The 27,460-nt window shown below is 39.9% G+C and overlaps 1 protein-coding gene across 6 annotated transcripts in view; it reads left to right on the forward strand.

Annotated features, from left to right (window-relative positions):
- Nucleotides 1-27,460, forward strand: part of CELF2 (CUGBP Elav-like family member 2) — a 543,197-nt gene that overhangs the window by 267,619 nt on the left and 248,118 nt on the right. For 3 of the 6 annotated variants that reach the window (XM_085082585.1, XM_085082571.1, XM_085082581.1), the window contains exon 1: nt 20,313-20,578. The exons of 2 other annotated variants lie outside the window; for them this stretch is intronic. In XM_085082585.1, the coding sequence (XP_084938711.1) occupies nt 20,472-20,578 (107 nt within the window). In that variant the 5' untranslated portion in view covers nt 20,313-20,471. Of the gene's footprint in view, nt 1-20,312; nt 20,579-27,460 lie in introns of those variants that run through there. One more of the 6 variants, XM_085082603.1, reaches the window with a different exon arrangement.

Genomic DNA, 27,460 nt, shown 5'->3' on the forward strand with positions numbered 1-27,460 from the left:
TTCTAGCCCTAGCTGCTTATTATGAAATTAGTTTTTGTTTCAGAGTAAAACACACAGACTTGGTGATATGGAAACTATCAATTAGCTGTATATACAGAGAAGTCCCTTTCTGTAAGATGTCACCTTCTTATGTGACAGTCTTCTAAATATATTCTTTTGAAAGTTTTCATTATTTGGTGATGGTTTTAAAAACAGCAGTGATAAGGAAAATAAATAGATTGTGATGGAAAACAACTGGAAATACTGGTTTATTCTTTTATTTCCCAAAAACATATTCAGAACAAATTCTTTTGGCCATTTTAAAATACTGCTGCTGGTTTGGTCAAGAGGAGTATAACCCTCTGTCAAGAACTGTTTGATACCATTATGAAATATTGATTTTAGTGCCTTTGTGTTAAAATAATAATAATAATACCATGTTGTTTGCTTCATTTTTCCTCCAGCTGAGGAGCAATTACTCTGAAGTTAGGTGGTAGACACAGACTCCAGCAGCAGAGTGTTTGTGTTACTGTGATTACCAGACACACAGACACTTGAGAGAATGAACTTAAGAACACCCTGTAGTATTTTGGGCACCTTCAATCGAGACCTTTTCTGCACTAAATGTTTACTTGAAATACAATCTGACATACCTCCAAAGATTTGGGACTTAATTTTCCACACAAAACAAAAATCAATTAAAAAGTTAGATCTTACAAACTTGTTTACTTTACAGGAAGGATGGGGCTTCCCAAATAATTAAATCAGTTCATAAAACACACAAGGAAGAAGACAAATAGGTAGGATGCCAAACATTTTGGATGTGTTTTTAGGAACACGAATGGATTTTTTAAAGGGTTCGTCCAGGCTGGTGTTACTCTTGGTTATCTTTGGCCATTCTGGATTCCACAGCCAGTCACCAACTCCATCTCTGTGGCTTTGCAGATGATCTTTCTGTAGCTGCAGCTCTCAATGTCAAAAGAAGCAGAAGAAAAGGACATACAAAAGGAAGCAAAAAAAGAAATTAAAAAAAAAAGAGAGAGGAAGAGAACAGGGCTCTTAACAGTACAGCTTGATTTGATGTTTTGCCTGAATCTTCACAAGTGTAAATATTTGACTGCAGTTTTGGTGCTTTTTTTATTCCCCTTCAGGTAGAGTATTTGTTTACATAGCATAACATTTCCTCCTTCCTCTCTTCTGTTCTTTCACTTCACGAGTGAAAATCTTCAGCTTTTTTGGCAGGGGTTTAAAGATAATAACAGTAGTGAGTGTGAATGCTGCTTTGTCTTGAAATTCTATAAATCAATCTCCTTTTGCTAAAGGCTTCCATAGGAAGGAACATTTGAACTTTGACCCCTTTTTTTGCAGCCTCATGCCAGCAAGAGTCCAAATGGACCTGGAAAGATTGGATAAAAAAACCATCAGATTTTTTATCATGAACACCCAAGTTTCAAATCCTTGCTCAGGTGAGACCTTCCTTACAAAGAGGAGGGCAATTCGGGAACTAATGCTGGAAGTCTTGCTTGGCTACTATCTACATCATTAATCTTAATGAATACTGGCAGCATATATACCAAAAATATTGTTCTCTTACATGAGAAAAATAGGACAAAGTTCTATTCCCAAGAAAAAACCCAAAACAAGGGCATGCCCTTACTTCTAGGAATTACATTAATTTTTTACTCTTTCATCCAGCCACTGTTGCCTCCAGCATGTGTTGCCTCCTACCATGTGCAGGTGGTAGGATTGTTCAGGTTCAGGGGAATTTACCTTCTCTTTGGAGTTTTTTTTTAAATAAGAAAGGGTCTCTGCCATGGGTTTCTAATTATATTGTTTGCTTGGAAGGCAGCAACAAACAACTACACATAAGTTCTTTCATACATATAGATGTAGAGACTTTTTGTTATAAAGCCTATAAAGCTTTGTTTCTACATGATGGTTGATTTTAAATGCCATAAAAGGAAAAAAAAAACCAATTAATTTAGCCTTAAAAATCCATAAAAAAAAGCATGTGTTGTCATTTGGGAGGTTTGTACACCATTTCTGGGATCTTGTACAACAGAACAGTCACAAAGAAGATTTAACACTACAACACCTCTGGCATTAAAAATCTCCCTCTTTCGAGTGATTTTACTGGAGTGAAGTATATAGCTGTAAGATTTAGGAGTAGCTTAATATAAGAATATTGAAACCCAATGATTGAGTGAAACAGCTTTTCCTAATGAGTACCTTGCTCCCAAGGTACAGAAGATGACTTGCAATTTTTTTTCTTAATGAAAATGGAATAGGAAGGAATTAGGTTTCATAGGCCTGTTTCAGAAGTGCTAATGCAAGAAGCAAATCAGTAATGAAAGTACAAATTTTTTTTGGTCATGTAAAGGAAAGTTGCTGAACCTGTAATGACTGACAAGGGCCGATTTTTGCATTACTAACAATTTTCTCTGTGTGTTTTATTATGAAATTATTTGACACTTAAATAACTTAATCAAATTATCAGGTTTAAAAGACCAGCATGGGAGAGTGTGGAAGATGTCATGCTGTCATCTGTGCCATTTCCCATTGAAAAGGCTCAATCTTATTTATTTTGATTTATGAGTTAGGAAAGAAAGTCTTTTCTAGAAAAATGTGTGAGCACCTTGCAATTAGTTGTTCACACCCGTGGCTTCTCCAAGACAGAAGGTCCAGCTAGGTTAATGATTTTTCTCTCTTAAATTGGCCATATTGCTTGTCTTATGGGAAAAAAAAAATTATTCAAGACTGTAATATCTTTTAAATCACACAAGAGAAGCAAAATCCACTCATTTGTCTGGAAGCAGATAGAATAGTGTAGTAGAGCAATTGAAATAAATGGAAATTATTTGGGGATGGACTTTGTGGTGCACAAAAATATTTCCTAGATGAGTTCCTAAAGTCTAGATGCACTGAATTCTATATCAGGAACTTTTAAGATATATTTGGCCATAAGGTCAGCTATGTATGAAATGCTGCTGCTCTCTGTCTGTGGAGAAATGAATCCTTGAAAACCAGAGTTAATGTCTCCTTGGGTTTTCATACTGAACTAATCCTCTGGGAATTTCATTCTCCTTTCAGTTCAGCCACTTTGGTCTTTGGGAATGATTTCATACCATTTGAAAAAAATGAATCCAACTTCTGTAATACTGACATGCTCAATACTGCATGATTTTATGTAAGTGCTGTCTGGAAAGTAGTATGTAGCTAGACTGAAATATGGACAGTGTGGGTTTCCATTAGCTGAAATACCTAAAGAATTTGTTATATTTAGAATTTTGTTCACTTACGCTTAATAGAGCTCCACTTTAAGTTAGGGAAAATTGGTTTCATTTTCTCTTGCTACCATTAATAGCTATTAGAGTTGAAAATAAGGCTTTAAACATATCATTAAGGTACACTTAAGTAACTTGCAACTGACAATTAACTCAGCATGGTAATACATTATCATAACATTTTTCTTTGATAGGTTTGTCTCTTAAAATATAGGAGGAAAGACAAATGATGGTTTTGTAAGACTACTCATGATTTTTTTTTTCTATTTTAATATAATTTACATTTTTTTATCAGTGAAATGTGTTCCACCATATATGTTCAGAAAACACTGATTTGGTGTTTCACAGAAAGGTAGAATCACAGAATGGTTTGTGTTGTAGGGGACCTTAAAGATCATCTAGTTCCAACCCCAATGCCATGGGCAGGGACAGCTTTCACCAAATCAGGCTGCTGAAAGCTGGTTTGATGGTAGGCAGTTGTAACAGACTGTGCTGAGGGGGTGTCTGGGCTTTGTTGCTTTGTTTCTGTGGGTACAGTGTTCAAGTGGGATGGATGAAGAAGAAAATTTGCTACACACTTCATGGGTCTTAAACTCTGGGAGTTTGCTTCAATAACCAAGGAAAGATACAGGCACAATTCAGATCCACATTCAAGCATGATTTGCTTTCAGGTTTTATTAAAATCCTTTTCAGCAGAAAGCATGATGAGTTCGAGGAAAAAAATCTGATTGCCGACACCTCAGCATAACATGCCATGTGTTTTCCCTTTCAAGACAACAGTAAAATCCAGCAGTGCACTTAAACTGAGAGCACTGTTGTTGCTGTCTTTTAAAGGATAGAATTAATGGGGAGGGTTTGAGCGTGCAGCACGGGGACCAAGGACTGCCACCTCCCAAAACTGAGCTGGAAGGTTACAGTGACAGCAGCAGCAGAGGTGACATCCTCCACTCCTTGCAGAGCCAATGGCATTGACCTTATCCTGTCAAAGCATGTAAGAAGCGATGTGGGCAGCACTGGCTTTGTGAAAACTGGACACATTTATCCAGGACGTTTCACCACATTACCACACAGTCACTTGTAGAAGTGTAGCTAAAATAGCTGCTACGTGGTCAGTTTTTTGCAGGGAAGCTAGAAATGCAACAAAGGCAACAGTAGTGTGAGTGAATGCTTCTCCAAATGGTCTGAAAGCAAACCTACCAGTGCCAGGCATGCAAAATCCCATCAGTTCTGTGCCCCAGATCTTCTCTCCTGCTTTCTTGCGAATCCACTCTTGGACATATTGGTTTGAAAATTGCACATCTTAGGGCTCTGCAGCCTGGCAGTGTGAGAAGTTTGTTTTGTTTTGAACACTTTCACCATGCTTAAGTCTGCAGAACTTAAAGAAATCAGAGTGGTTGCATGCATTCTCCTGAAGCTGACAGCAGCACAGCATCCAAGCATAGTATTTCCTAGCTCACTCTCCTCCCTTTCCTCCTCAATCATTTCTTGAAAATTCCTTCATAATAACCTTATCCAAACCATAAATATGAAAGTCAAATAAGCCCAAAGGAGATTTATCATCCTCTGACTCGGCACTCCTTTTATGATTAATAATGACATTGATTCCTTTAGAAATGAAACAAAAATTAATTTAAAGGTTCTGATTGGTTTTAATATTAGGTAAACTTAACATATCGAATGAGCGTAAAACAATTATCAGTGTTATTAACAAAATTAGCTACAGCAAATTTACCAGAAGGAAACTGTTGCTATTTAGTTCCCTAATTATGTCACTATTCTTTGTGACCAAGTGATATAATGAAAATAATTTGATCTACTGGTGCTGCATAGAGAATTTTCTAGGAGCAGCTGAATATCATAATCTGTTTTGAACGTATGTTTTCCTATTCTTCTTCTGTTTCAGAAAGTAGAGGTCAAGGGCTTCAAAGAACTTTGCAATGAAGTGAACCGTGCTAGGCAGAATATGGAATAGATTCTTTTACAATTATGAAATGTTAGATAACCCTTTCCTTGAGGCCAGAACCCTTTGACTTCTTGAAGCGATCTATGGTGTATGAATTTCAGACTCTGGAAAAGCGTGGGATGTCTTTTATCCTGCCTGGCACTAAGGCCAAGGATTGGATTTCCCATGCTGTGCTGTTGTCTGCCTATTTCCTTGCACTGTGCCTCAATCAAACACATAAACTTGGCAAGTTTTTCTTTCCAGCCTTGAGAGCTGATCAAATGGAGAGCAGTTGGATGCCCTCTAGCCATCAGCAGCTCAGCCCAGAGGGACAGTCACCTGGCCAACCTTGAAGGCCACCCAAGCATTGGTGATGCAGGGAACTTGGGGTGCCAGCTTTCATCTCTTCTGTGCAAGTATCCTGTGCTCATGGGTGAGCAGTGCAGTGGGGTAGAAGCAATGAGAGCTGACGAAGCTGATGAGAGAAGTCATACATGATCTTGGAATACTTCTTGCAAAACGTCTCCACTGGCACTCCTGCGCTTCCACCTCAGCAAGCATTTAAATGGTGGGGTTTTTGAGCATTTCTGTCCTTCCAGATCTGTCTTCCCTCCCTGGCTCCATCCTGACTGGTCAGGATATTTGTGTGTGTGCTCTCAATTCTTCCTTCCACTTGCCCTCTGCCTTCCCTGGATTGCCATCAGTGGGCAGCTTGGGTCCAGGCACATTTCTAGCCCCATACCTGTAACAGCTGTCCCCATTTCTAAGCAGGATCTTTCTCTCTCCTTCCCAGTGTAGCTTTATGAACTGGAAAAAGGAGGTTAAGACACTCCAGTACAGTAAGAAATCTGCAGCATGTGAGTGATCTGCATATTGTAAAACTGCCTTAGATTGTAACAATGAACTTCAATATGATCAACTCCAATATTAAACTACACAGAAGTGAATGGGAAAGCTCCTGTGGAATAGAAACCCCTCGAGTACTTCCCCTGGCTGCTTGCTTAATGCTTGTGAAGATGCTCTGAACTACACAAGTTGTTTTCTTGCCTACACTCCGACTTTACATCTTTTTGGTTTGTGTCCTCTGGGAAACATTTTTATTTTTGTTTCATTATTTAAAGCAAGCCTAATATTAATGATGGGGCTGCTGTGCATTAAGGCACTGTGCTACCAGTACACATCAGCTCATAACTTTTGGTGAGGCTTTCTGCATAATTTATGTCCAAAGGAGAGTATGCTGACACAAAATCGAGGATTTAACCATGTTTACTGCTGCTTGTGATAATTAGATCATTTCATACTGGAACTACTAAGCAACTGAAGTAAGGTGGGCCTCTGAGTAATTGTTAAATTTATAGTCTTCTCTTAAATGATCAAACATAAAGAACTTGAAATATGTTTTGTATCCTGTTCTTTATACAGCATAATCAAAAAACTCAGATGCTTTACATAAGATACTTGGCTGCCATCAGATGGACCAGTGCAAGAACTGGCAAGCAAAAATCTTGCTCTCATAGGACTTCCCCAGTCATACCCTAATTGCCTGGGTTTATAAAGTTTCCTATGGTATTTCTTGAAAGAGTTGTGTTAGGCCCCAAAAGTTCCAAATCTAACAATTTTTTGACAGTTTTGATGCTTCTAAACGTGGCTGGAATGGAAAGGGCTTTAAGTGAAAAATCAAATTCACACATGCTTCTGTTAACCTCTGGTTTAGCATATTTTAAATCACTGCACACATTTCTGTATGTTTTCTGATCAGCCATGCTCTGGCATCTGGTTAGAAGCATGTAACAAGTCATATGGCTCAGCTTCTCTAAGAAATAAATACACATTGGGTGTGGTGTCAATGGGAGAAAGATCTGGAAGACTGAACAGGCACCATGTTCATAAAATCTGTTATTTTAGGTGGAAAGTAGAGGCATTTTTTCCTTACTGATGGATTATGGCAGAATTATAAGAACCATGAATTTCCACTCACACAGTCCTTAAACAGACTTCAGATCCAGGAGTGCTAAAATGTTCACCTTCTTGCCCAGATAAACTGTAGAAACATTTTGTCCTTTGCTTTGAAAGGTGCTCTCCATCAGTCACTTGCTCCTGTGGCTCCTTCTAAAAATTATCAAGCATTACAGATCAGAGGTCAGAAAGAGGTTCCTATACAATCAAAGCATTAAGTTTGGGTGCTCATTGTGACATTACAAAGAGTTCTTTTGATTTCCTGATGTGGCTTGTTTCTTTCCTGAGTTGGACAAAACCTATTGTTATTTTTGCAGCTTTTACAGAAGCTCACCTTGTTTCCCTTTAGATATCCTGAAGCAACACGTGAGGGTGGTGGACTGTTGCTGAAGTTCCCTGCTAGGTGGAATGTGTGTTGGGCTGTCCCTGAGATGACAAGAGGTGTAACCTTTCCCTAAACATCTTCCTGCTTCGTTTAGGATGCTTTTTCTGAAAGATGGGTGTTCAGTGACAGGTACATACTACACAGTTCAGAAAAGGCACCCAAAATTAAGCCATCTGTAGAACATACTAGTGAACATCCATCTCTGACTCTCATCAGAGCATGAAGGCTACAAAAGAAGCCATGACTTGGGTTTTTTGGGAGCTTAATATGTTTCCCCATTTGTATCCTTTGCTAGGAAAACAGAAACAGTTATTCCCCACATCCAGATTCAGAAGGGATGAGTCTTTTTTCAGTGGGTCAGAGCCTACTGTACTTCAATCTTAACACAGAAATTCCTTTTTACAAATCCAGTTTTCCAGTCCCTGATGCAAAGTGATTAACAGAGTTCCTGCATATGTTACTCCTGCATTTCATTTTCTCAGTTGTGTCTATGAGTGAAATGCATTCAAATGCCAAAAATACATAGCATTTCTGAAGCTGATTGTTATTAATATTGTTCTGTTTGGGTTTTTATAGCTGTAAACCTTTTTGAAGTGCCTAGCAAAAAGCGAGAGGAGCAGCTTTGGAGGGGGGAGACAACTTTGAAATCCACAGAGCAGAAGCTTTAATCTCCAGTTGTGACTGACATCAAACAAAAGTGCAAAAACTCCCTTTGTTCTTGAGCACAAAGGGTGTGTTTGTTGTTTGTTCAGGGTAAGTGAAAGGCCCCCATGAAGTCCCACTGAAGATGTTTAATGAATCTGGCAGCCTCCAAGCTGTCTTTTCTACAGAGTAATCCTACAGACAGACCCATCACACATAATTTAACAGAGTGTGACACAACAATCTCTGCTCAGGAGAGACTTTGGAGAGGGAATACTTTTATTTCTCAAGAGCACAGACCCCTTAGGCTTGGTGCTGTGGAGCAGAGCTCTTCATGGTGGTGGTGGTGGTCTCTGAATCAAGGAGTTTTACATGCTGAGGTATTGCTTATTAAGCTTCTTTGAACTCATAGTTAAAATCCAGAGAATTGTACTCTTCAGTGAAGGGGGCAGGGATCTTGGGAGCCTCAGCTTCTAGTAGAAGTCAAAGTCAAGAACATCTAAGAAAGGAGGAGGACTGCTAACAAAACCAGGTCAAACAGGGACATGGATTTTACGGAAGGAAGGGAGAAATAGTATCAAAATCAAAACAATAATGGAAAATATTTAAAAAAAAACCCAAATGAGTGAACATTCTTAGATGTCAGATCCATTAAGGTTTACTACATATATGTCATCTTTTATCAGTTTGTCCTACTTGATCATTCCTTGGATGAGTAGAATAGGAATAACCATGGCATGTGTCTTTAACTTCCCTTGTCCTTTCTATGATCTATTGTTTATAACCTGGGTATTGTTGAAATTGGGCTGTTTACTGCCAGGTCTCATGTTCTGTTGTGAGGCTAAGGATGTTGTGTGTGGCTGGGAGCATGTGGAGTAGCTGGTGTGTGCCTTTATGGTCTGGGCATTGCCCTTGAATAGAACAGAGGGGGCTTGAATCCTCCTCGGACTTGAATGCTCAGGTGGGTGCATTTGTCTTCTCTCAGCAGAATCAGCTTGCAGCCCTGCCTCATTCTGCATGTGTAAATATGGGCAATCCATTTCACATTTCTGTGTCACCATTTCTTTTACAAAACAAGCATAATCTTGTTTACCTACTTTGGGATAAGAAACTGTGGAGTGGCCTGTGACAACTCATAGCAGAGCCTGTGAAGACAGAGCAGAAGTCACTGTTCTCTTGCAGAACACCATGGTTGGGGCTCTTTCTTTCCCTAACTTCCCCATGACATCAATCAAATTTTATCCCCACTGTTGGATGTAAATGCAAAATGCATTTGTAGTGTAGATGTGAGCTACTCTTGGGACTACTGAGGGTCCAAGCACTATCTGCTGTTGCATTTGATTCCCCTGCCAAATGCCAACCAGAGCCCCAAAAACCATCAAACATCAAGTCTGATGACTGGGATTAAGACTTAGTACCAAAACAAACTTGACACCCTGGAACACAACACACAGCCCTTTTCTAAGAGCTTCTCTGCCCAGCATCACTGTTTGAAATATTCCTTATTCTGTCTTAAATTGCAAGAATATTGTAGGATCTATCTAAAATAGCAGTCCCTGTTTCCCTCCCTGCTTCCACCACCCGTTATCACATCAGATGTCCAAAATCAAGTGCCTGTGTGCTCTGCTGACAAGCACAAGGGGATTAGGGAGTGACGGGTTTAACAAAACTGGCTCAAGGTTTTGTAAAATGCATCTTGGAGCCTGAGCTCTGAACGAGCCATAAAATTCCTCCCGTGAGGTACAAGTGAGGTTTCTACAAGACTGGATCAGAACTTAATAATGTTTTTTCTAGGTTTGTTTTTTTCTTGCTTTCTAAAAGGTGCCAGAAAACCACCTGATTTTTTACGATGCTGTTAAGACTAATAATGACTTAATGTAACCATTGTGTAAAAAAATCGGATATATGTTTTACCACCATCAAAAAGAACTGATTTCAGGGCTGCATGCAAACCATTTGGGGCAATTAGCATGTAATTTAATTTGCATTAATCAGCACAAGGTCAGCAAGAAATTAAGTGTGGGTGTAGATTTTACATATAACAGCATTTGAGAAGAAGGGAGGAACTGTTTTTACAGGGTGTTAATTTGGAGCTAAGTGCATTCAGCAAGTTTGGCGGGGCTTGGCCTTGCAGGAGAAAGATGAATGATGTGGATTTGGGAGCATTGAAAGCACAAAATGATGTGGCAATTCACCAAGCATTTAATGTTGCAATACATAAACACTTTAACAGACTCCTTGGCACTTGTAAAGATCAGAGCACAGGTTTTGCTGAAGCGCTGAGCACTCTGCTAGCACCGAAGGGCTCTGTCTGTCTGAACGTGGACAGGATCCCAAGGGGCTGTGTGCACCGACCATGGGTTGTGCCAAATGATTCAAGGACATGGCCAGATAGCCCAAAAGCACAGATCTCTCTGCAGCTCTGCAGTATTTCCTTACTGGAAGGAATTTAGGCAAATTACTCATTTTCTTGTGTGCCCCTTCAGGCCTCCAGCCATTCCCTCTGCAGCCATTTCATTTCACAAAGTCTCCTTGAGGGTCCATGAGCCTGACATGTGAACAACATGGTAAATGCTGAGAGAATCCCACTGCTGATGACACAGAAATTGGTTTTGACAAAGGTTATCTGAGCATCTGCTAATGGGAAATGAGATGCTAAGAAGTCTGGTGGTGTTTGGCTATGGTGAGGTGATACATAAAATGTATATGGCTGATCTTATGCCTTTTTCTTTGAATGAAGAACATTTATCAGTTGTGTGGCCTGGAAAGTGTCTGAGAGTGAGTCTCTCATATTTCCTGGTTTTTCACAGAGGATAATCTCCAGGCTCTTTGGAGCTGCCACCTGTCCACCTGTAGTTCACACACATCTTTGTTGCAGCAGGGTTAGAAAGAAACGAGGGCAGCACAGCACAGCCCATTATAAGACAGGATGCCATTGCCATGTCTGCAGCCATTGCCTAAATGTTATTCTGGAAACAGAATTTTTGGACAAAGTAGACATAGAAGCCTCACATTCAGTTATTTATGCTCAGCTGAGATGATGAGGTTGACTAGTTCACCTGAATTTTTCACCTCCTCAGAGGGAGATCCTTAGTAGGTTGAACTGGAATTGAATTGAAAGTTAAAGGAGAATATGCTCTTGGGCTTCTTTGTTAAGTTCCCAAACATAAATAGCATTAATCAGACCAAAGCATGTCTGAAGGAAATGGCTATACGAAGAGTTTTTGGCATGCAAAGCAAATTGCTTTCAGATTCAGAATCAGGATCCAGTTTGACCACAAACTGGAATCCTATCTTTTATGAGAGAGCTTAGTTTTGCTTGAGCTTTTCTCCCTCTGTGGATTAAGATACATTTGTACCATCCACTGAAAGGTTCAAGCTCCTGGGCACAGCCTACCTGCCATGGCAAAAAGCTGTTTGTGAGTGGCATCACCTGACTTCTTATGCTGCTTCCACTGCTCAAGCGAGGCTTTGGTATCTTGACACTCCATCTTGTCAAGATATACTTCCTTAAGCAATATTTTCCCTAGCTAGCTCACTATTATAAAAATGTATGTTTTTATTTACATGACGGACTAATAAAAGCAAATTTGGCTTTAGAATCATAGAAATATAGGTTGGAAAAGATTATCAAATCCAAGCATTAACCCAGCACCAAACCATGTCCCCAGATCCCACATCTATATGTCCTTTAAATCCTTCCAGGGATGGTGACTCCACCACTGCCCTGGGCAGCCTGTTCCAGTGCTTGATAACCCTTTCTGTGAAGAAATTTTTCTTAACATCCAACCTAAACCTCCCCTGGTACAACCTGAGGCTGTTTACTCTTGTCCTGTAACTTGGGTGAAGAGCCCAACCTCACCTGGCTGCACCCTCCTCTCAGGGAGTTATAGAGTGAGAAACCATCCCTGAACTTCCTTTTCTCCACAGTAAACACCACCAGTTCCCTCAGTGGCTCCTAAAAGGATTTGTGCTCCAGACCCTTCCCCAGCCCCATTCCCTCCTCTGGACACACTCCAGCCCCTCAATGTCTTTATTATTGTGAGGTTGCTGTGCCCCAGGGGCAGGACCTGCACTTTGCCATGCTGAATCTCATACAATTGGCCTCAGCCCATGGATCCAGCCTGTCCAGGCTCTGCCTTTCTACCCTCCAGCAGATCAACACTCCCATATGACTTAGTGTCATCTGTGAACTTACTAAGGGTGTACTCAATTCCCTAAAAAAGATCTCTGATAAAAATACATGTTTTTTTTATAAACTGTATTATCTTGAAAACAAACCAGAGGGAGAGCACAAATCATAATTTAACAGGAAAATTTAAAAAAAACACAACCAAAAACAATAATACAAGGGGGAAAAAAACCTGAGAGTTGGATACAACCTGACACCCTGTTAGTCAGGGTGATGGTAGCAGTCCAAGTGAAGTAGTTGGGCTGAAGCAGTGATCCTGTGGAAGGGCTGGTCTCCACCTTAAGGTCAAGTGGTAGCTCTTGTCCTCTGGAAGCCCAGTAGACAGGGCTGACTTAGGTAGTTCCAAGGCCAGGTTATATCCAGGTGGGAATGCTTGGCTCCTCCCTCCTGGGTGGAGCATCTCACAATAGGATAATTCCATGAGTCATGCAGTTAGTTCTTGATAGCCATTAACAGTTATCAGGGGTGAGTCACAGCAGGAGATAACAACCAGTGCTCCACCTGCTTTAACAGCTTGTGGAGGTGGTAATAGAATAAATACATCTATATTGCAACCTAGGACATAAAGATACCTTTTTCTTAAAAAATTTGAGCTCTGACATTTTAAGGAATTCCTTAGCTGAGAATCTTGGTTTGTGCAGAATTTACATCAAAGGTTTTGAAATGCATCCATCTTCTGTGTGTTTTCACAGGATCTGATTTATTTCTTCCTTCCCACAAACCTAGATCTTAACTCTGAATTACAGGCCCTACAAAACTCTGCGAGTTTGGGCACTTAGAAACACGAAAAATCACTAGTCATTTTTTAACATCTTGCACAAAACTGTCAAGTGTCAGATGACATGAGAGAGGTCAAAGAAAAATGTGTTGTAAATCTATCTGAAGATTTATATCCCAGCTCTTTCATTTTAATCAATGCTAATAGATTTTTAAAGACAAAAAAGGAAGAAAGGAAGGAAGAGTATCCTTTGTACAAAAAAATGTTAGGTAGAGAGTTTAAAGTATTTAAAAAGTGTGGTGATTTTATTTTACAATCATGCAATAATCCAAATTAGGGAGGATAACAGCTGAGGAAACAAGTGTCTATGCTAATTAATTTTTTAAAAAGTAAAAATTATTTTGCAGCTATTCGTTTTATTTTTGTGGCAACTGTATAGAACTGATACAGTTCCTCCCCTTCAGAACATTTGCAAATAGAAAATCTGACTATTAGCAGATAATGAGTCAACAGTTCTCAACCAGTATTTATAACCAAAGATCAATTCATCTGATTTACATTATTCAACTCTCTGTTTGTTTCCCTTCCACATAGGCCAACAGAATATTACCTACCTTTTCAGGAAACTTGGTGGATTACAAGTTTTTCCCATAATCCTATATTACATGTTGGATAGTGCAGGAGTAAGGTCCACTTATCACATCCCATTCATTGCCAAATCTTCTCCTGGTGGAAGCATCCACTCATCTAGATGCCAGATTCCAGAAATTAAACTCCTTTCTCTTTTTCACTCTCATGTGTGTTTCTGTTCAGCATCACTCTCTCTGGTGAGAGCTTGTTTTTAAATATCCACTTTTATCCCTACTTGTTGGATGCATTTCATGGATGTGTGAAATGAACCTTCTGTATAGAGCACCATAAGATCATTTTAAAATAGGTTCAATAGAACTATTAAATGTGGTCCTATCTCTAATTTTAGCATAAGAGGATGAGTAGCCATTAAATTCTCATCTGTAATTACTAACATTTTTCATGTTCATTGATATGTGTTAATACAAACAGCTCATACATTTGTATATATTGTGCAAGTTCACTTTCTTTAGAGTGTGCTCCCAAGAATACAAGGTCCTTGATATCTCACATCATTAAAGTCATGATCTTGGCATTACTACAAGTGCAAAATAAAGATATTCCTGTTTAGACAGAGCAGGTTCTGCTTACGCTTTAAACAGATTTTAAATTAAAGCAGAAAATAAATGGTTCTGTAACCAGCTGTGTTTGTTCTCTCTCTGCCTTCTTTTCTCTCTCTTTCTCTCAGATCTGGTGCTCTGTTGCCTCTTCTGTTACTCTTCACTCTTTTGATCAGCTTTCTCCTCCTTCCCTTTAGTTTCAAGCCAGATGTTCTTATGACATGTAGATCTTTCCAAATTCTTTATTTCCTTTGTAGAGTAGCCATGTCTGCAACCACAGCCTGGCCAGTTGTAAGTTGTTTCGAGTGATGTATCGTCTTTAAAAAACACACTGAAGTGCATTTCTCTGTTAGAATTCATGAATTGCACAAGCTGCGAGTTTTGCCCCCTTCCCTGTTAAGGGTGGGGGGAGCACTGGAGCACATCTCTTAGGTAAATAGGAAAGGATTGTTCCTTCTGTCTCCCAGATGCTGAGATGCAGAGTCAGCGCTGCTGAATGCTAGAGGGAGGCAGCACACACCTTTTCTGTCACAGAGAAGCAGTGGGCACCAGTCCTGCTATTTGCTTTAAATACACAATTTTTTTATTCCCCTGCTGTCCAAGTATTAATCTTCAGCATTTACACAACATTTTGTACTCCTGTGTTTTCTGTCTGTGCTATTTAATTTTCATGATGCTCCTTGGGTACTCCCAAGACAAAAACATTAGAAAATACCTTTTGCATCACGCAGACCAACAGTCTGTAATTGCCACCTCATGACCCAAACAGAAAATCTAGGCATAAAATCAAAAATATCTACCAAAACAGACAAAAGGAGATGGGGCGAATTTTAGACTGGTTTTGTTGCCAAAAAATGAGAATTATTTGTTTTATCTCTGCTGCAAGAACTTGAAAATAATCTTCTTTTTCCTGAGCACAAAGATGCTGTGAGTCTGATTAAAACACACACGGCATACAGAGGTAGTACCTGTCCATGTCTGCATGAATGGCTCTAAAGCTAATCAATAAGATTTCACCATGAAATTGTATTTAGATTCTTATGAGGTGAAGAACTGAGTCTCTGTGACTTGTGTTTTCATAGCCCGGAACAGCAAAGAAACTTCTCCACCTGAATGTATGTGCATAATACAAATAGCAGATGTCACAGTGTTTCTGCTCTCCTGATAAAAATAGTATCCTAGATGTCAGATGGCTGGAGCTGAGGACAATTGATCTCCCATCTGCAACTATGTTAAAGGCTGTATAATCAAAAACCAAAATCAACAGAGGAAGCAGAGACAAAAGTGTGATGATTTGTTCTAGGTAAAAATGAACAAAAAATTCAATTAGAGCTGAGGTAAAGCCTGATGAGATACAGCCTTTTGAGTTACAGCCAATTCTTTGCTATTCACATTCACCAATTAAGTGGTCCAGAGTAAAATGACTCTAACAATAATACCTGGGTTTGTGTTCCACTATTTCCAGTAACACAAAAGCCGCAGGCAATGAGTTACTCATTTTCCTAGATTTTAGGGGAAGATACCTAAATTAACTGTCCGCTTTCTCAAATCATGCTGGAGAGACTCCATATGCTCCCCTTCTGAAGCTGAGGCCAATTTCCTTTCTACTCCAAATTTTACATGCATGTAACTTATGATAGGTCATAGAATCACATAATGGTTTGGATTTAAAAGGACCTTAAAGATCATCTTGTTCCACTGCTCTGCCATGTGCAAGGACACCTTGCAGGTTCTTCAGACCCACGTCCAAACTGGCCTTGAACAATTCAAGGGATGGAACTGCCACAACTTCTCTGGGGAACGTGTTCCAGTGCCTCACCACCCTCAGTGTACAGAATTTCTTACTAATAGCTAATCTAAACCTGCTATCTAGGTTTTTCAGTGTCAAGCCAACCCCTCTTGTCCCATCACAACATGCCCTTGTTTAAAGTCTTCTCCAGATTTCTTGTGGGCCCCCTCAGACACTGGAAGGTGCTGTAAGATCTTCCTGGAGCCTTCTCTTCTCCAGGAGGAAATAACTCCAGATCTCTCAGCCTGTCTCTGTAGCAGACGAGCTCCAGCCCTCTCAGCATCTTCACACCCCTCCTCTGGATCAGTCTCCTCCAGACCTGGCAGCCTTGCCCAGCTACAGCTGGATTGTGGAGCATCCTGCAGGCAGCTTGCAGCTACCTGGAGGTGCCAGGGAGGCTCCAGGTGTGTGAGCTGCTCTTGCTCAGCAGCCACAGGGTGCCCAGGGCCGTGGCAGGGCTGTGGAGCACAGGATGCACACAGGCTGGTGATGCTGAAACAGAAACATGGGAATTCTCACCTTTGCTTCAGGCACTTAGGTGGGATCCGTTTTGCCTAATATGTGCATCTAAAAGTTATGGATCTAATCCTTTTGTAGTCAATGGAGAGACGAGGTAATGCTCTTTAGTATAACTAATCTCCCCTCAGTGACAATAGAGAAACCCTGGATGACTAGCTTAGACTAATTGCTCAGCTTCAAAGGTGGGATTTAACCACCTAAAACAGTGAAATGCTATCAGATTAAAGTGCAGCTTTTCACACCTATACAAAACAAATGTGATTTGAGCCTAAATAACTGCACAGAAAAGCAGATAACCAACTTAGACTGCAAGTGCCACTTGTGAGGAGAAGACATACTTTAAATGTTTGTGCAACCCACAATAATGCACCGATTTATGCATCTTGTAGCGCTCTGTATTATGGTCACAGTGCTCTGGAGTTTATTGGATTTTTTCATTTTAAAGATGGAGATGTGAGCAAGAGGTTAATTGGTTTGCATGAGATCTGACACGGGGACACTTGGTAAAATGGGGACATGAATCAAGGCTTTCTATTCCTCTCATGATTGCACTCATGATTTTTGGTCTATTGTCCTGGACACTTGTCCACCATTTCTTTGTCATGAAATGTAGTCCATCCTGGCTAGTAGAAACACTTTTTTAGTGTAGCAAAACACCACTATGTTTTGGGTTTCTGAGTATTTTTAAAATACTGTAAGCAAATGGAGTGGTCAAAGAATAATTTAAACTAGAAGTAGAGAGCAGAAGGCACATTTTTAATTGGTATAAATTAGTTGTTGTTACTGGTTTTTCTCTGAAGTTTTGATCATTTAGCCTGTGTAAATGATTGTTATTCCTGTGGCCTTTCAAGGATTTACAGCATCACATAATTAGTTTAGCAAACTCATAGGCCACACGTGGAAAGCTTGGGTTTCCATTAAATACAGGGCAATGAAATTATTAAATTTCCACTGTACATAATTTGTGCAGAACATTCTGCAATATATGCATATCAGTTATGAATCTACAATCAATTTTCATATTAAATGTTGAATTTAAACTCCACAGCTGGACTTTCATCCTGAAAGAAGCCAGATAGCCCTGTGCATCTGGTTTAATCTTCCCTTCAGCCACATTATTTTAAAGGCACTCCTGCTTAGTACATCTTACAACTGAAAAATAATACTCATATTCCCTCTCATCCTCAGCAGCTGTGATCCCTCTGCAGATGTTGTTCTGTCAGACGTTTCATTACATGTGATTGAAAGCGTAGGTTCTTTTTGTCTGTCTGTGTTACCGCTTTGTAGGTTTTATTTTCTTTTTTTATTTTATTTTTTATTTATTCCTTTGGCTGTAGATGAGTCCTTCCATAATACTTCACTTTATCTCCCATTGCTGCTGCTTCTCCTTCTTTCTAAGTGCAGAAATGATCAAGAACTTGCAACTGCGTGGAGCCGCCCAACAGAAGCCCATTGATTCCCCACCAAAGGGCTCTGTGTGAGCCATTCTGCTCCAGCCTGAAAAGAAAGCTTTGTTCCCTCAGCTGGTAGTGTCTTAAGATGCTGATCCTTGCCATATTTTTTGAAAACTGTAGCAGTTTATCAGACTGTTTGACACTTCCCGTTCAGCTGTGTACTCTGCAGCATACTCTGGTATTTGCTGCTGCTCGTTCATCAGCCTCACCAACCCGAAACTGCTCTGGAGCAGCCAGGGCACCACGGTGAGCTGTGCTGGGCACAAGTCATTTGGAGGTGAACAGGAAAGCAGCTGAAATCTGGAGTGCTGGTGGCCATGCCTGAAATGGTAGTAATGGATTTAGTATTTGGGGCAGGAGGTATGGGATTTGTCATGTTGGTTGAGTATTTTCCTGGCCGCCTTCCATGACTGTTCAGATATTTTTAGCATGAAGTACAAGCTATGTTGTCTCAGTTGACCTTGGAGCATGACATTTTAACATGGAATTGGTTTGACTTGCTAATCATTAAAATGATTTATTATTTTTTATTGCAAGAGCAACTAGAATCCCAGCCATGTTTTGCAGATGAAAAGGGAGGCAAATTGAAATCTGTCTTCCCTTGACTTGCAGTCCTTCATAATACCCATGTTTCCTAAGCCGCCGTCTTTCTCTCTACACCATTAAAAGTAGATTATGTCCAGGTTTGTTTTTTAATTTGTCTTTTAGTCATTTGACAAATATTATATCAGAGTGACTGAAACTAATCCCAAGGTTTCACAGTGCTCAATGAGAAGTGTAGAACAAAGGGATTGTTTCTGTTGCAAACAATTTACGACCTTAATAGAAGTTTACAGCTGCCATCAAAAAGGCAAGATCTTGCTATCAGTGTATTTTTACTGGTGATTGCTCTCTCTTTGCCTTTATTCCCAGACTCAAGTTTAAAGATCAAGCCCCTAAATACCAACTCCTGGTAAGGAATTAGCAGCAGTAGCACTGTATCAGGATATTGTAGCAGTATATTTTAAGGCAATAATATATAACGTAGGAAAAGAGCTTTGGACCGACCACAGCCAAAAGTCCATGAAAGTTTAATTCAAATTTTGAAGTCCAGATCAATTTTTAGCCTGGCTGGACTTTTTGACTAGTTGTCAATTTTGGACAATTCATGTTTATTGAGTTTTGCACCTTTTTAAGTTACCATGACCTGAGAGGAAATTACAGTAATTTTTAAGATACCTTTTACTGCCACAGTGGTGCAGAAAAGCTTTTGACTGAAAAGAGCATCAAGGACTTGTTGACTTTTTCAGTCTACTAAATAAGCACCTGCTCAAGTATCTGATGTACATTTAAAAAAATTATAATACAAAAAAAAAAAAAAAAGGCAACCATCCTCCTGACTCAAAAGTAGCTGCACAGCTTAAAGATTTACCCAGCAGAAGCTGAATACAAGACGTGAAAATAAACCTTTCTTTGACTACCTTGGCAACTGGGAAGACCACAACCTGCTCCTACAAATCACATGGCGGATCTCCCAAACAGGGCCAAAGAGGCTGCTTCCCTGAAATCCGTGCCACACTATAGTTCCTTTCATACATAGGAAGTGAGTAAATCATTGAATAATGCAACATCCTTCCCCGTCTGTGAGAACTGTGCCAAAGCCAAGCGTGAGGGTCTGGGTTAAAGCAAACTCAGTTACTTGGTAACCGAGTTGTGTTTCAGAGGGGTTAAATTGGAGGGATTTTGAACTTGTGATTTGGGGGGGTTAAAATTGCCAAGAAAAACTGAAAACTTGAAGAAGATCCCCAGGTGCCTGCATTAATACTCCCCAGCCCCTCTGATGTGAGCTGGCAGGTCCCATAAAGGCACTCAGCCTTGAACAGGGAAGGGAAGGAGGGAGAGAGAAGGAGCTCCAGCTGCGACTCCAGAGCCCCAGAAAGAGCCTCTAACCCAATTCCCTTAAAGCACACAAGCCTCACGAGCCACAGCATCTCTTTGCCACTGTATTCACTGAGTTCACAGGGCAAACAAAAGATCCATATCAAGCATGCATCCTTCCAGAGGGGGAAAATGTTTCCTCATTTGGCCATAGAATTCCCCCCCCCTTTTTTTTCAGTTTTATACACAGAGATATGTATGCATATATATACATACATTTTTACTTTTGTTTTAATGGTGGTGGGGGGGAATGTTGTTAATTTTTTTTTTTTTTGGCTGGTAATTAAGAGAGCTAACACCAGCTAGGCTAGAGTGAACGCAAACAAGACCCCTATAGGCAGCACAGTGCATTAATGTAAAATATGCCCAGACAACATAACTTGTCAGAGAGGATTATTTCTGCTTAGTGAATCTGCAGGGGCCCCTTTGCTCCACCACTCAGCGTCTGACTAGAGAGAGAAAGAGAGAAAGAGTAGCCATTAGTGAGTAGCTACTGTGGCATTGATGTTTGAGCGCACTTCTGAACTGGCTTTTGTTGAGAATATCGGTGCAGAAAGCATGCGCTGTCCCAAATCCGCTGTTACTATGAGAAATGAGGAGCTGCTTTTAAGGTATGTTGTCTCCTTTGTTTTAACGCGTGCTTTCGAGTTGCCTGGGCCCGCTGCAACTATAACCGTGCTGTGTATTAAGTAGTTTCCCTATTTAAAGGAAAAGACAGGCATTGCTGGGTGCAAGTAGCATTTTCTACTAGTTCGGGTCGCACGTTTCATGTATAGCGACAAATGTACGGAGAGGGCAAGGAGGGGAAAAAATAAATATATTTATCTTTCCCTTTTTTTTTTCTGCCCCTTAAAAGAGAGCTGATATTTCTTTTACGACCTCCTTTGCAATATTTCTGCCTGCTTCATTATTATGCACTGGGCATGGAATAAGCATGGAAAAAGCTCAGGGAGACTCCATATTAGAGCTAGTGCCCTAAATACCACTTTAATTTTCACTTAGCCTATGTAAATAGTTACTAATGCTTTACCTAGTCTCTACCGCTCTGAGATGTTTTAAAAATATCTAAATGCTCCCTATATGTGGGATTACACATCTATTCTCTAATAATGCTGCCAGGTTTAGCGGGGGGCCAGCATCGACTACTCTTTTCAGAGACACACAACACGCAGACACTCACACACACAGAATTATGCTGGAATTGGCACCCCGCTTTGAAAAATGTAGTCTTTTGTTTATTTGCTAGCAGACATTGTAGCACTGAATACATCTTTTGGTCTGACAATGGGACAGCTGAACAATGGTGTTGTCAAACTAGCTTAATGTATGTCTGGCGATGGGGTGGTTTGGGTTGTTTTGGGGGGGGTTTTTGCTTTCCTTTTCTCAGCCCCTTTTGCATTTCCCTTAATCTTTTTGTAAATACAGTAGAATATGAAGTGTGTTGCCTGTTTTGTGGTGGTTGTTTCAGTTGATATCTGCTGCTAATAGTGCAGGGAGGGGGAGCTTTGTATCTTACAATTATGGCTATTGCATTAAGTTGGAGATTTATTACTAACCTCTCCTTTAACTGTGGTGAGAAAACTTATTGATTCTGAAAGCTTACAATACTGCTGTCAATCTGGCAAATACATACTTGCCAAATGTGCCCTTGCCTAATTTTATGCCTGATCATATCAACTTTAACTGCTGTTTTGAAGATACTGTTTCTAATTTTGTTTAGGTAATGAAAATGCAATAAAAATGATAAATCAGATCTCAAAGTGGGAGCCCATGCTACTTTCCATTTTTATAATCCAGCTATTAGCATACGTTAGAATTTTTAAGGTCAGACAGAATAATTTACCTGAATGATTCCTATCCCCAAATCAAACAAATTATTCATATGACATTTCTTAAATTATCCTTCTGTTTAGAGTACCATAGTTTAGCATTAAAGCAGTTAACAATTTTGGGGTTGAATTTGGCAAAATACTCTTGTATCTTATGCATTGTGAGAAGAAATTGGTACAAAGCTTTTGAAACATTTTGGGTTACTAGTTGGACAGCAGCTTGTGTCCTAAATAAAATGAATTGTCATCACTCTGTGGAGTTTCTTAGACTGTTTAAAGTCTTCAAATACTTTACATGTTAAGCAAATGTACTGTTTTTAGTAATTAGTTTAATGATTTTCTGAGACAAAATATATATTTATCAGTGATTTCTGGTTTTTGCTTTGATCAATTAATAGTAGAGATTTTGTGCTTTTTTAAAAACTGGACTCTAGTGCATGATTTATATGGGTTGAGGGGTCTCTTGGATCCCTTAATTAAAGCAAAAGGACATTCAGGATTTATTGGTAGCAGTCAGAGCCCTCTAAGGCATGTATTTCAACACAAAAATGTTTTGTGGGGAGACGGAATACTTGCTTTGCTGTTTTGCTTTTTTTTTTTTTTGTCATCGTATCTTCTTCCCGTGCGTGTTGAGATGGTGTAAATCAATAGCAAAGAGTTTATGTGAACAAAAAGGTAATATCACATAAAATACTTGAGAAGCCAGGAGGTTATGGATTATCAGGGAGTACTTGCATGCTGTGTGTTGTGCATAAACATGAAGAAAGCAAGGATGGTGTTTAATATAATAGGACCATGACATAATTCACTTCCTTGGAAGAACTTCTTTCAAGACAAACATTAACTCATTCACAACTGCTCTGCTCTGCCAGAACTGAAGCGGGGGGTAGACAGTGGCATGTTTTTATAAAGTTATTTTTTTATCATGTCATGCTGCAGCAGCCTGAGCTTTCTAGCAGCACTGCCCTTTGTGAGTGGCAATAAAGTGAGTCCCTCACTCTGTTACGTGGAAATGCCCCTTTAGTGTTAGCCCAGAGCAGCGTGAATGCCACTTCTGTAGCAGCCAACAGACACCTGGGCAGCACAACCAACCACCACTTTTAAGGACTATTCAATACTAAAATTGTTCCCTAAGCGTTCTGCTCACAGGTGAGTTCCTAACAAACTTACTGTAGTTTCTATATTTTCAGATAAAATGTTGCATAAAATACAAATACTATGATTTTTTTTGTCTTGGATTGAAAATTACTTTGTTCTTTTCCAAGGGTATTTTCTGACATTGCATTCACATCAAAGACTGATTTTTGAATTAGTTTGTGTGAATCCTACTCGAAAAACCCCAAAATTTTTCCATGCATATTTACTGAAATATTGCTTTTTGAGCCATAACAATTATTATTAACATCAAAGAATGTGAAGCAAAGCAGTAACACAAGTAATTTCTTAGCATGTTTAACGAAAGTATTGGCTTTTGAAAGATAGTATGGGTTTAGAGATCTTATTCCTGAACATCGGAGGTGCGTGTTTTGAATCTCACCCATTCACAGAGCAATGTGGTGCCTTGCAGTTGTCAAACTTGGCAACATCTGTTTCCACAACAGAGCTAAGAGAGGTAATTCAGACTCTGCATGAGCTGTTATTTGTTCTTGCAGTGACCAGGTGTGATGTCAAAACGAACACCCTCAGTCCTACCTGTTAGAGAATGAGAAGACAGGTCTTAGCCCAGGATCTGGCTTTCTATGCTTCCACAGGGAAAACGAAGTGAATTATATTTATTTATTAGCCTGGAGTCTTTGTGTGTATTCATTTATTTATTTATTTATTTACTTTCATATTCATGAAGCACAATCATCAACATGCTAATATTTCCTTTGTTAAAAGAGGATGACACTGACGTGTTTCTGTTATCAAATTTAAGTGTGAAGGGATTGAGTCCCGCCCTGCAGATAAAGACTTGGGGGTGAGGAACTGCATGTGAGCTGGCAAAGAGTCCTCACAGCCCAGGAAGCCAATTAATTGTATTCTGGGCTGCATCAGGAGAAAGGCGGCCAGCAGGTCAAGGGAGGTGATTCTCTCCCTCTACCACGCCATCATGAGATTCCACCTGTGGTACTTTTTCCATGTCTGGAGTCCTCAACAAAGTAAAGACATGGAACTATAGGATCGTATCCAGGGGAGGACCACAAAAATGGTCAGTCTGGAACACCTCCTCTTTGGAGACAGGCTGAAAGACTTGGGGTTGTCCAGCCTGGAGAAGTGATGGATCCAGGGAGATGTCAGAGCAGCCTTTCAGTACCTAAAGGGGGCTTACAGGAAAGAATTTTTAGCAGGGCCTGTTGCAATGGGACATGGGATTGTGGCCTTAAACTAAAGCAGGGTTGACTCAGACTAGACATGAGGAAATTTTTCACAGTGAGGCTGGTGCAACATTGGAACAGGTTGCAGAGAGAGGTGGTGGATGCCCATCCTTGGAAACACTCACAGTCAGGCTGGACACGGCTCTGAGCAACCTGATCTTCTTGAAGCTGTCCCCTGATCATGGCATAGGGCTTGGAACTAGATGACCTTTAAAGGTCCCTTTCAACCCAAACCATCCTGTGATTCTATTCTCTATAAGATTGCAAACTATACCTTTGGGGCTGAAAAACAAAGCGAGTGTTCAATTAATATTCATATCTAGAAGTTTTACTGCAAGTGTAGATTGTGCTTGAATACTTAAGAAGTCATTCAGGAGTGAATCAATACTAATTATTGTAATCAGGAGGGTTAATTAGCTGAAGATGCTGCTGATGGAAAGTTCACTGCTTACAGCCCTGAAAACACCTAAGTTGATGAAATCTGAAAGCAAGATGTCTAGGAGGACTTTGTGTGGAGAGAAATGTTTGGCTTTCCTTTGGCATTTCAAGAGCCAGTCACTCCAAAGGGGAAACATAGCTTGTACTTTGTATTTTGCATGATATTAATTCAGGGGGTATTAGGAGATGCAACTAAATGTGTCATGAAGGTATTTTGTGGTAGTCTCTCAATAAATGCAAGTACCATTTTGGATAACCTGTACTGTCTCTGCTGCATTCATTTGTAGATTACCATAAATTAATATGGATAATCTTATGCATTTGAAATCTGGTTCCAGCACTGTAATTTGGAACAGTTATTTTATTTTTTTCCCCATTTGTGTTCAGGCACAGGGACTTTACATGGTATATGTACATAAATTACACATGCTCTGTTTCTAATACACATATATAACTGTATGCATGCATACATGTGTGCACATAAGTTTAAACATTTTTCAGTAAGGGTGTGTATGTCTATTATCCTGTGCCCTCAAAACTCCCACTCCGTTTCCATCTGCAAAACAGTATTCAACTCCATATTATTCAGAGGACAGTTATTGAAGAAGAAGTTCATGAAATTTAAGTTAGGTGATAAGGAATAAAGTCTGAAAATAAATTACTGAAGAAAATCCTTTTTCTCATTCTTTTCTCCTTTTTCAAAATTCTTTTCCCTAAATTAGAGCAGTTGTGTTTCTTAAAGTGGGCATTACTGAATTCAAACAAAATCCAGCTGTACAAAATCTTTCTTACAAGTGAATTGCAAGAAGACTTTATATTTAATGCTGGGTGTTTCGGTTTTGCATTGTTTTATGCTGTTGTTGGGTTTTGGGTTTTTTCTTTCTTTTCCCCTAGTTGTATCTATTAAGATTATAACCAAAACAAATGTCTGGAAGTTTATTCAAGGAAAAAAAACAAAATCAAAACCTACAGAAACCCCCCTCTCAGTCACACACACACATAATCCCCCCAAGTGAAGTGATGCTTTCAGAGGAGAGAAATTCTATTTCAAAACACATCCTTCTTTCCTTTCTAATGACATTAGAGATTATCACGTGCAGGTGCTATTTATCTTTGCAACTGCTTTCCTATGACTGTTTTACTGCTTCCAACACATTTACTTGTATGTCAGCCATAGAAAAGGTAACTGAAAATGGCAGCTGTTGAGAAAGCATGTCGCCATGCCTGGAATGACATGCATTATCAGGGCAGCAGGAGTTGCTGGCTCTACAGCCCATTTCTACTTGACCTGCGGAATGATTGGCTGCCTGGGATGGTGATGAATCACTGGAGTTTATGAAACAAGACTGCTGGCATCCTCACAGAGGAAATAAAAACGGGATTTTTTTCCCCCCTCTAACATTCTTGCTGTGGCAAAGAGCTTTATCTTTTTTTTTTCCCCTTTACGTTTTGTTTTGCTTCTGTGTTATTTCACCCTGCAGCAGAAGTAAATGTGTCAATTAAAGTCACTTTAATACTGTTCTTGGCAAGTTAATGATGCACTGAAGGTTAACTATCTTTATTGGATTGAAATGGGCAGGAATTCTCCCAAATTTTGTGTAAATCTTGATCTGGACTCTAATTTCCTCATCTCTCACTCCAGTCCTGAGACTGAGATAGCATAACTAGTAATCAGCTCAAGCGGGATGTAAAAAGGATTTCAGCTGTTCTCACACACAACTTTATTTTCTCTGATAGTGTAAGGATCAGTGACCATTCCGTGGGCTAATATCAGTCAGCTCCATCTTCAGCATTTCTAAACTAATGACTAAAATTACATTTCTGGAAAGCACCGACTCCCAGATTTCCACTCACTTTCTAGGTGGTTCGTGAAATTATATTGTGCATTAAGCCCACATTACCGGATTAGGCTGCTATGAGCCTGTGCTTGTAGGAAAGTACCGTGGGGCTGTAAATCTGCCAGGGCACTGACAAGGCTGACACAGCGTGGATCACAAGCTGCCCTGTAAAATGCAGCCAAGTAAAAATGATCCTTCTATTTCAATTAAAATACCCAAAATTGTGTTTGGGGGTGGGGAATGGAGAGAAGTGCTTGCCTGTCTCTCCATGTAGCATACTCAGTGCGCTGATGTGTTACCCTGCATCCCTTATTCGGGTAAAATAACCTATTTTTAAGTTAACTCTCTCTCTTTCAAATGAATAAGGTTACCAATAAAATTGCTCAGGAAGTTTTTAAATACAGCACTTAGATGAACATAATGCTTTTTGCCATTACACGAGAGAGGGTTTTTCTCAACTCTCATGCTTAGCTGCCCAAGCTTTTTTCTCCACTAGTTTTGAAAAGCAATTTGCATGCTCACATCAGCTATTAGACTTTTCCACCTTCCTCCAAATAATTCAGCTGCTGCAGAGGCTGCAACACCTTTGTTATTTAAGGCACAGCCTTCCCATGCCCCTGCAAGGCTTGTGAAACAGAGGAGGGCAAACTTTAACCAGCGAGAAGGGCAGAACAAGGAACTGTTGCTTGTGCCCTTCGGTGTGCGAGGGGTAAATGCTGTCCTTGCTCCAGAGTTCCCATGGCAGCAAATCAGCAGGTCATCCTCAAGAGCAGCCTTTGAGGACGCCAGACAACAGTCTGTCACCAGCAGGAAGAGACAGCACAGAGTTTGAGGAAAGGGGAAAAGAATTCTAGAAAATCAGTGAGGGGATAGGGGAAATGGCAAATAGAGGAGGGAAAAGTAAGGGTGTTCAAACACAGATCATCTGGAAATTGAATCCTGCACAAGTAGATACCTGTGGATGATAGGATAGCTGTGCTACAGAGTGAATTTAAGATTCAAATCCTGCACCTGCCCTCCCTGGAAGCTGC

Source organism: Lichenostomus cassidix, chromosome 1Aa (assembly GCF_008360975.1).
Source record: "Lichenostomus cassidix isolate B80296 chromosome 1Aa, HeHo_3.0, whole genome shotgun sequence".
Classification (NCBI taxonomy): Eukaryota; Metazoa; Chordata; class Aves; order Passeriformes; family Meliphagidae; genus Lichenostomus; species Lichenostomus cassidix.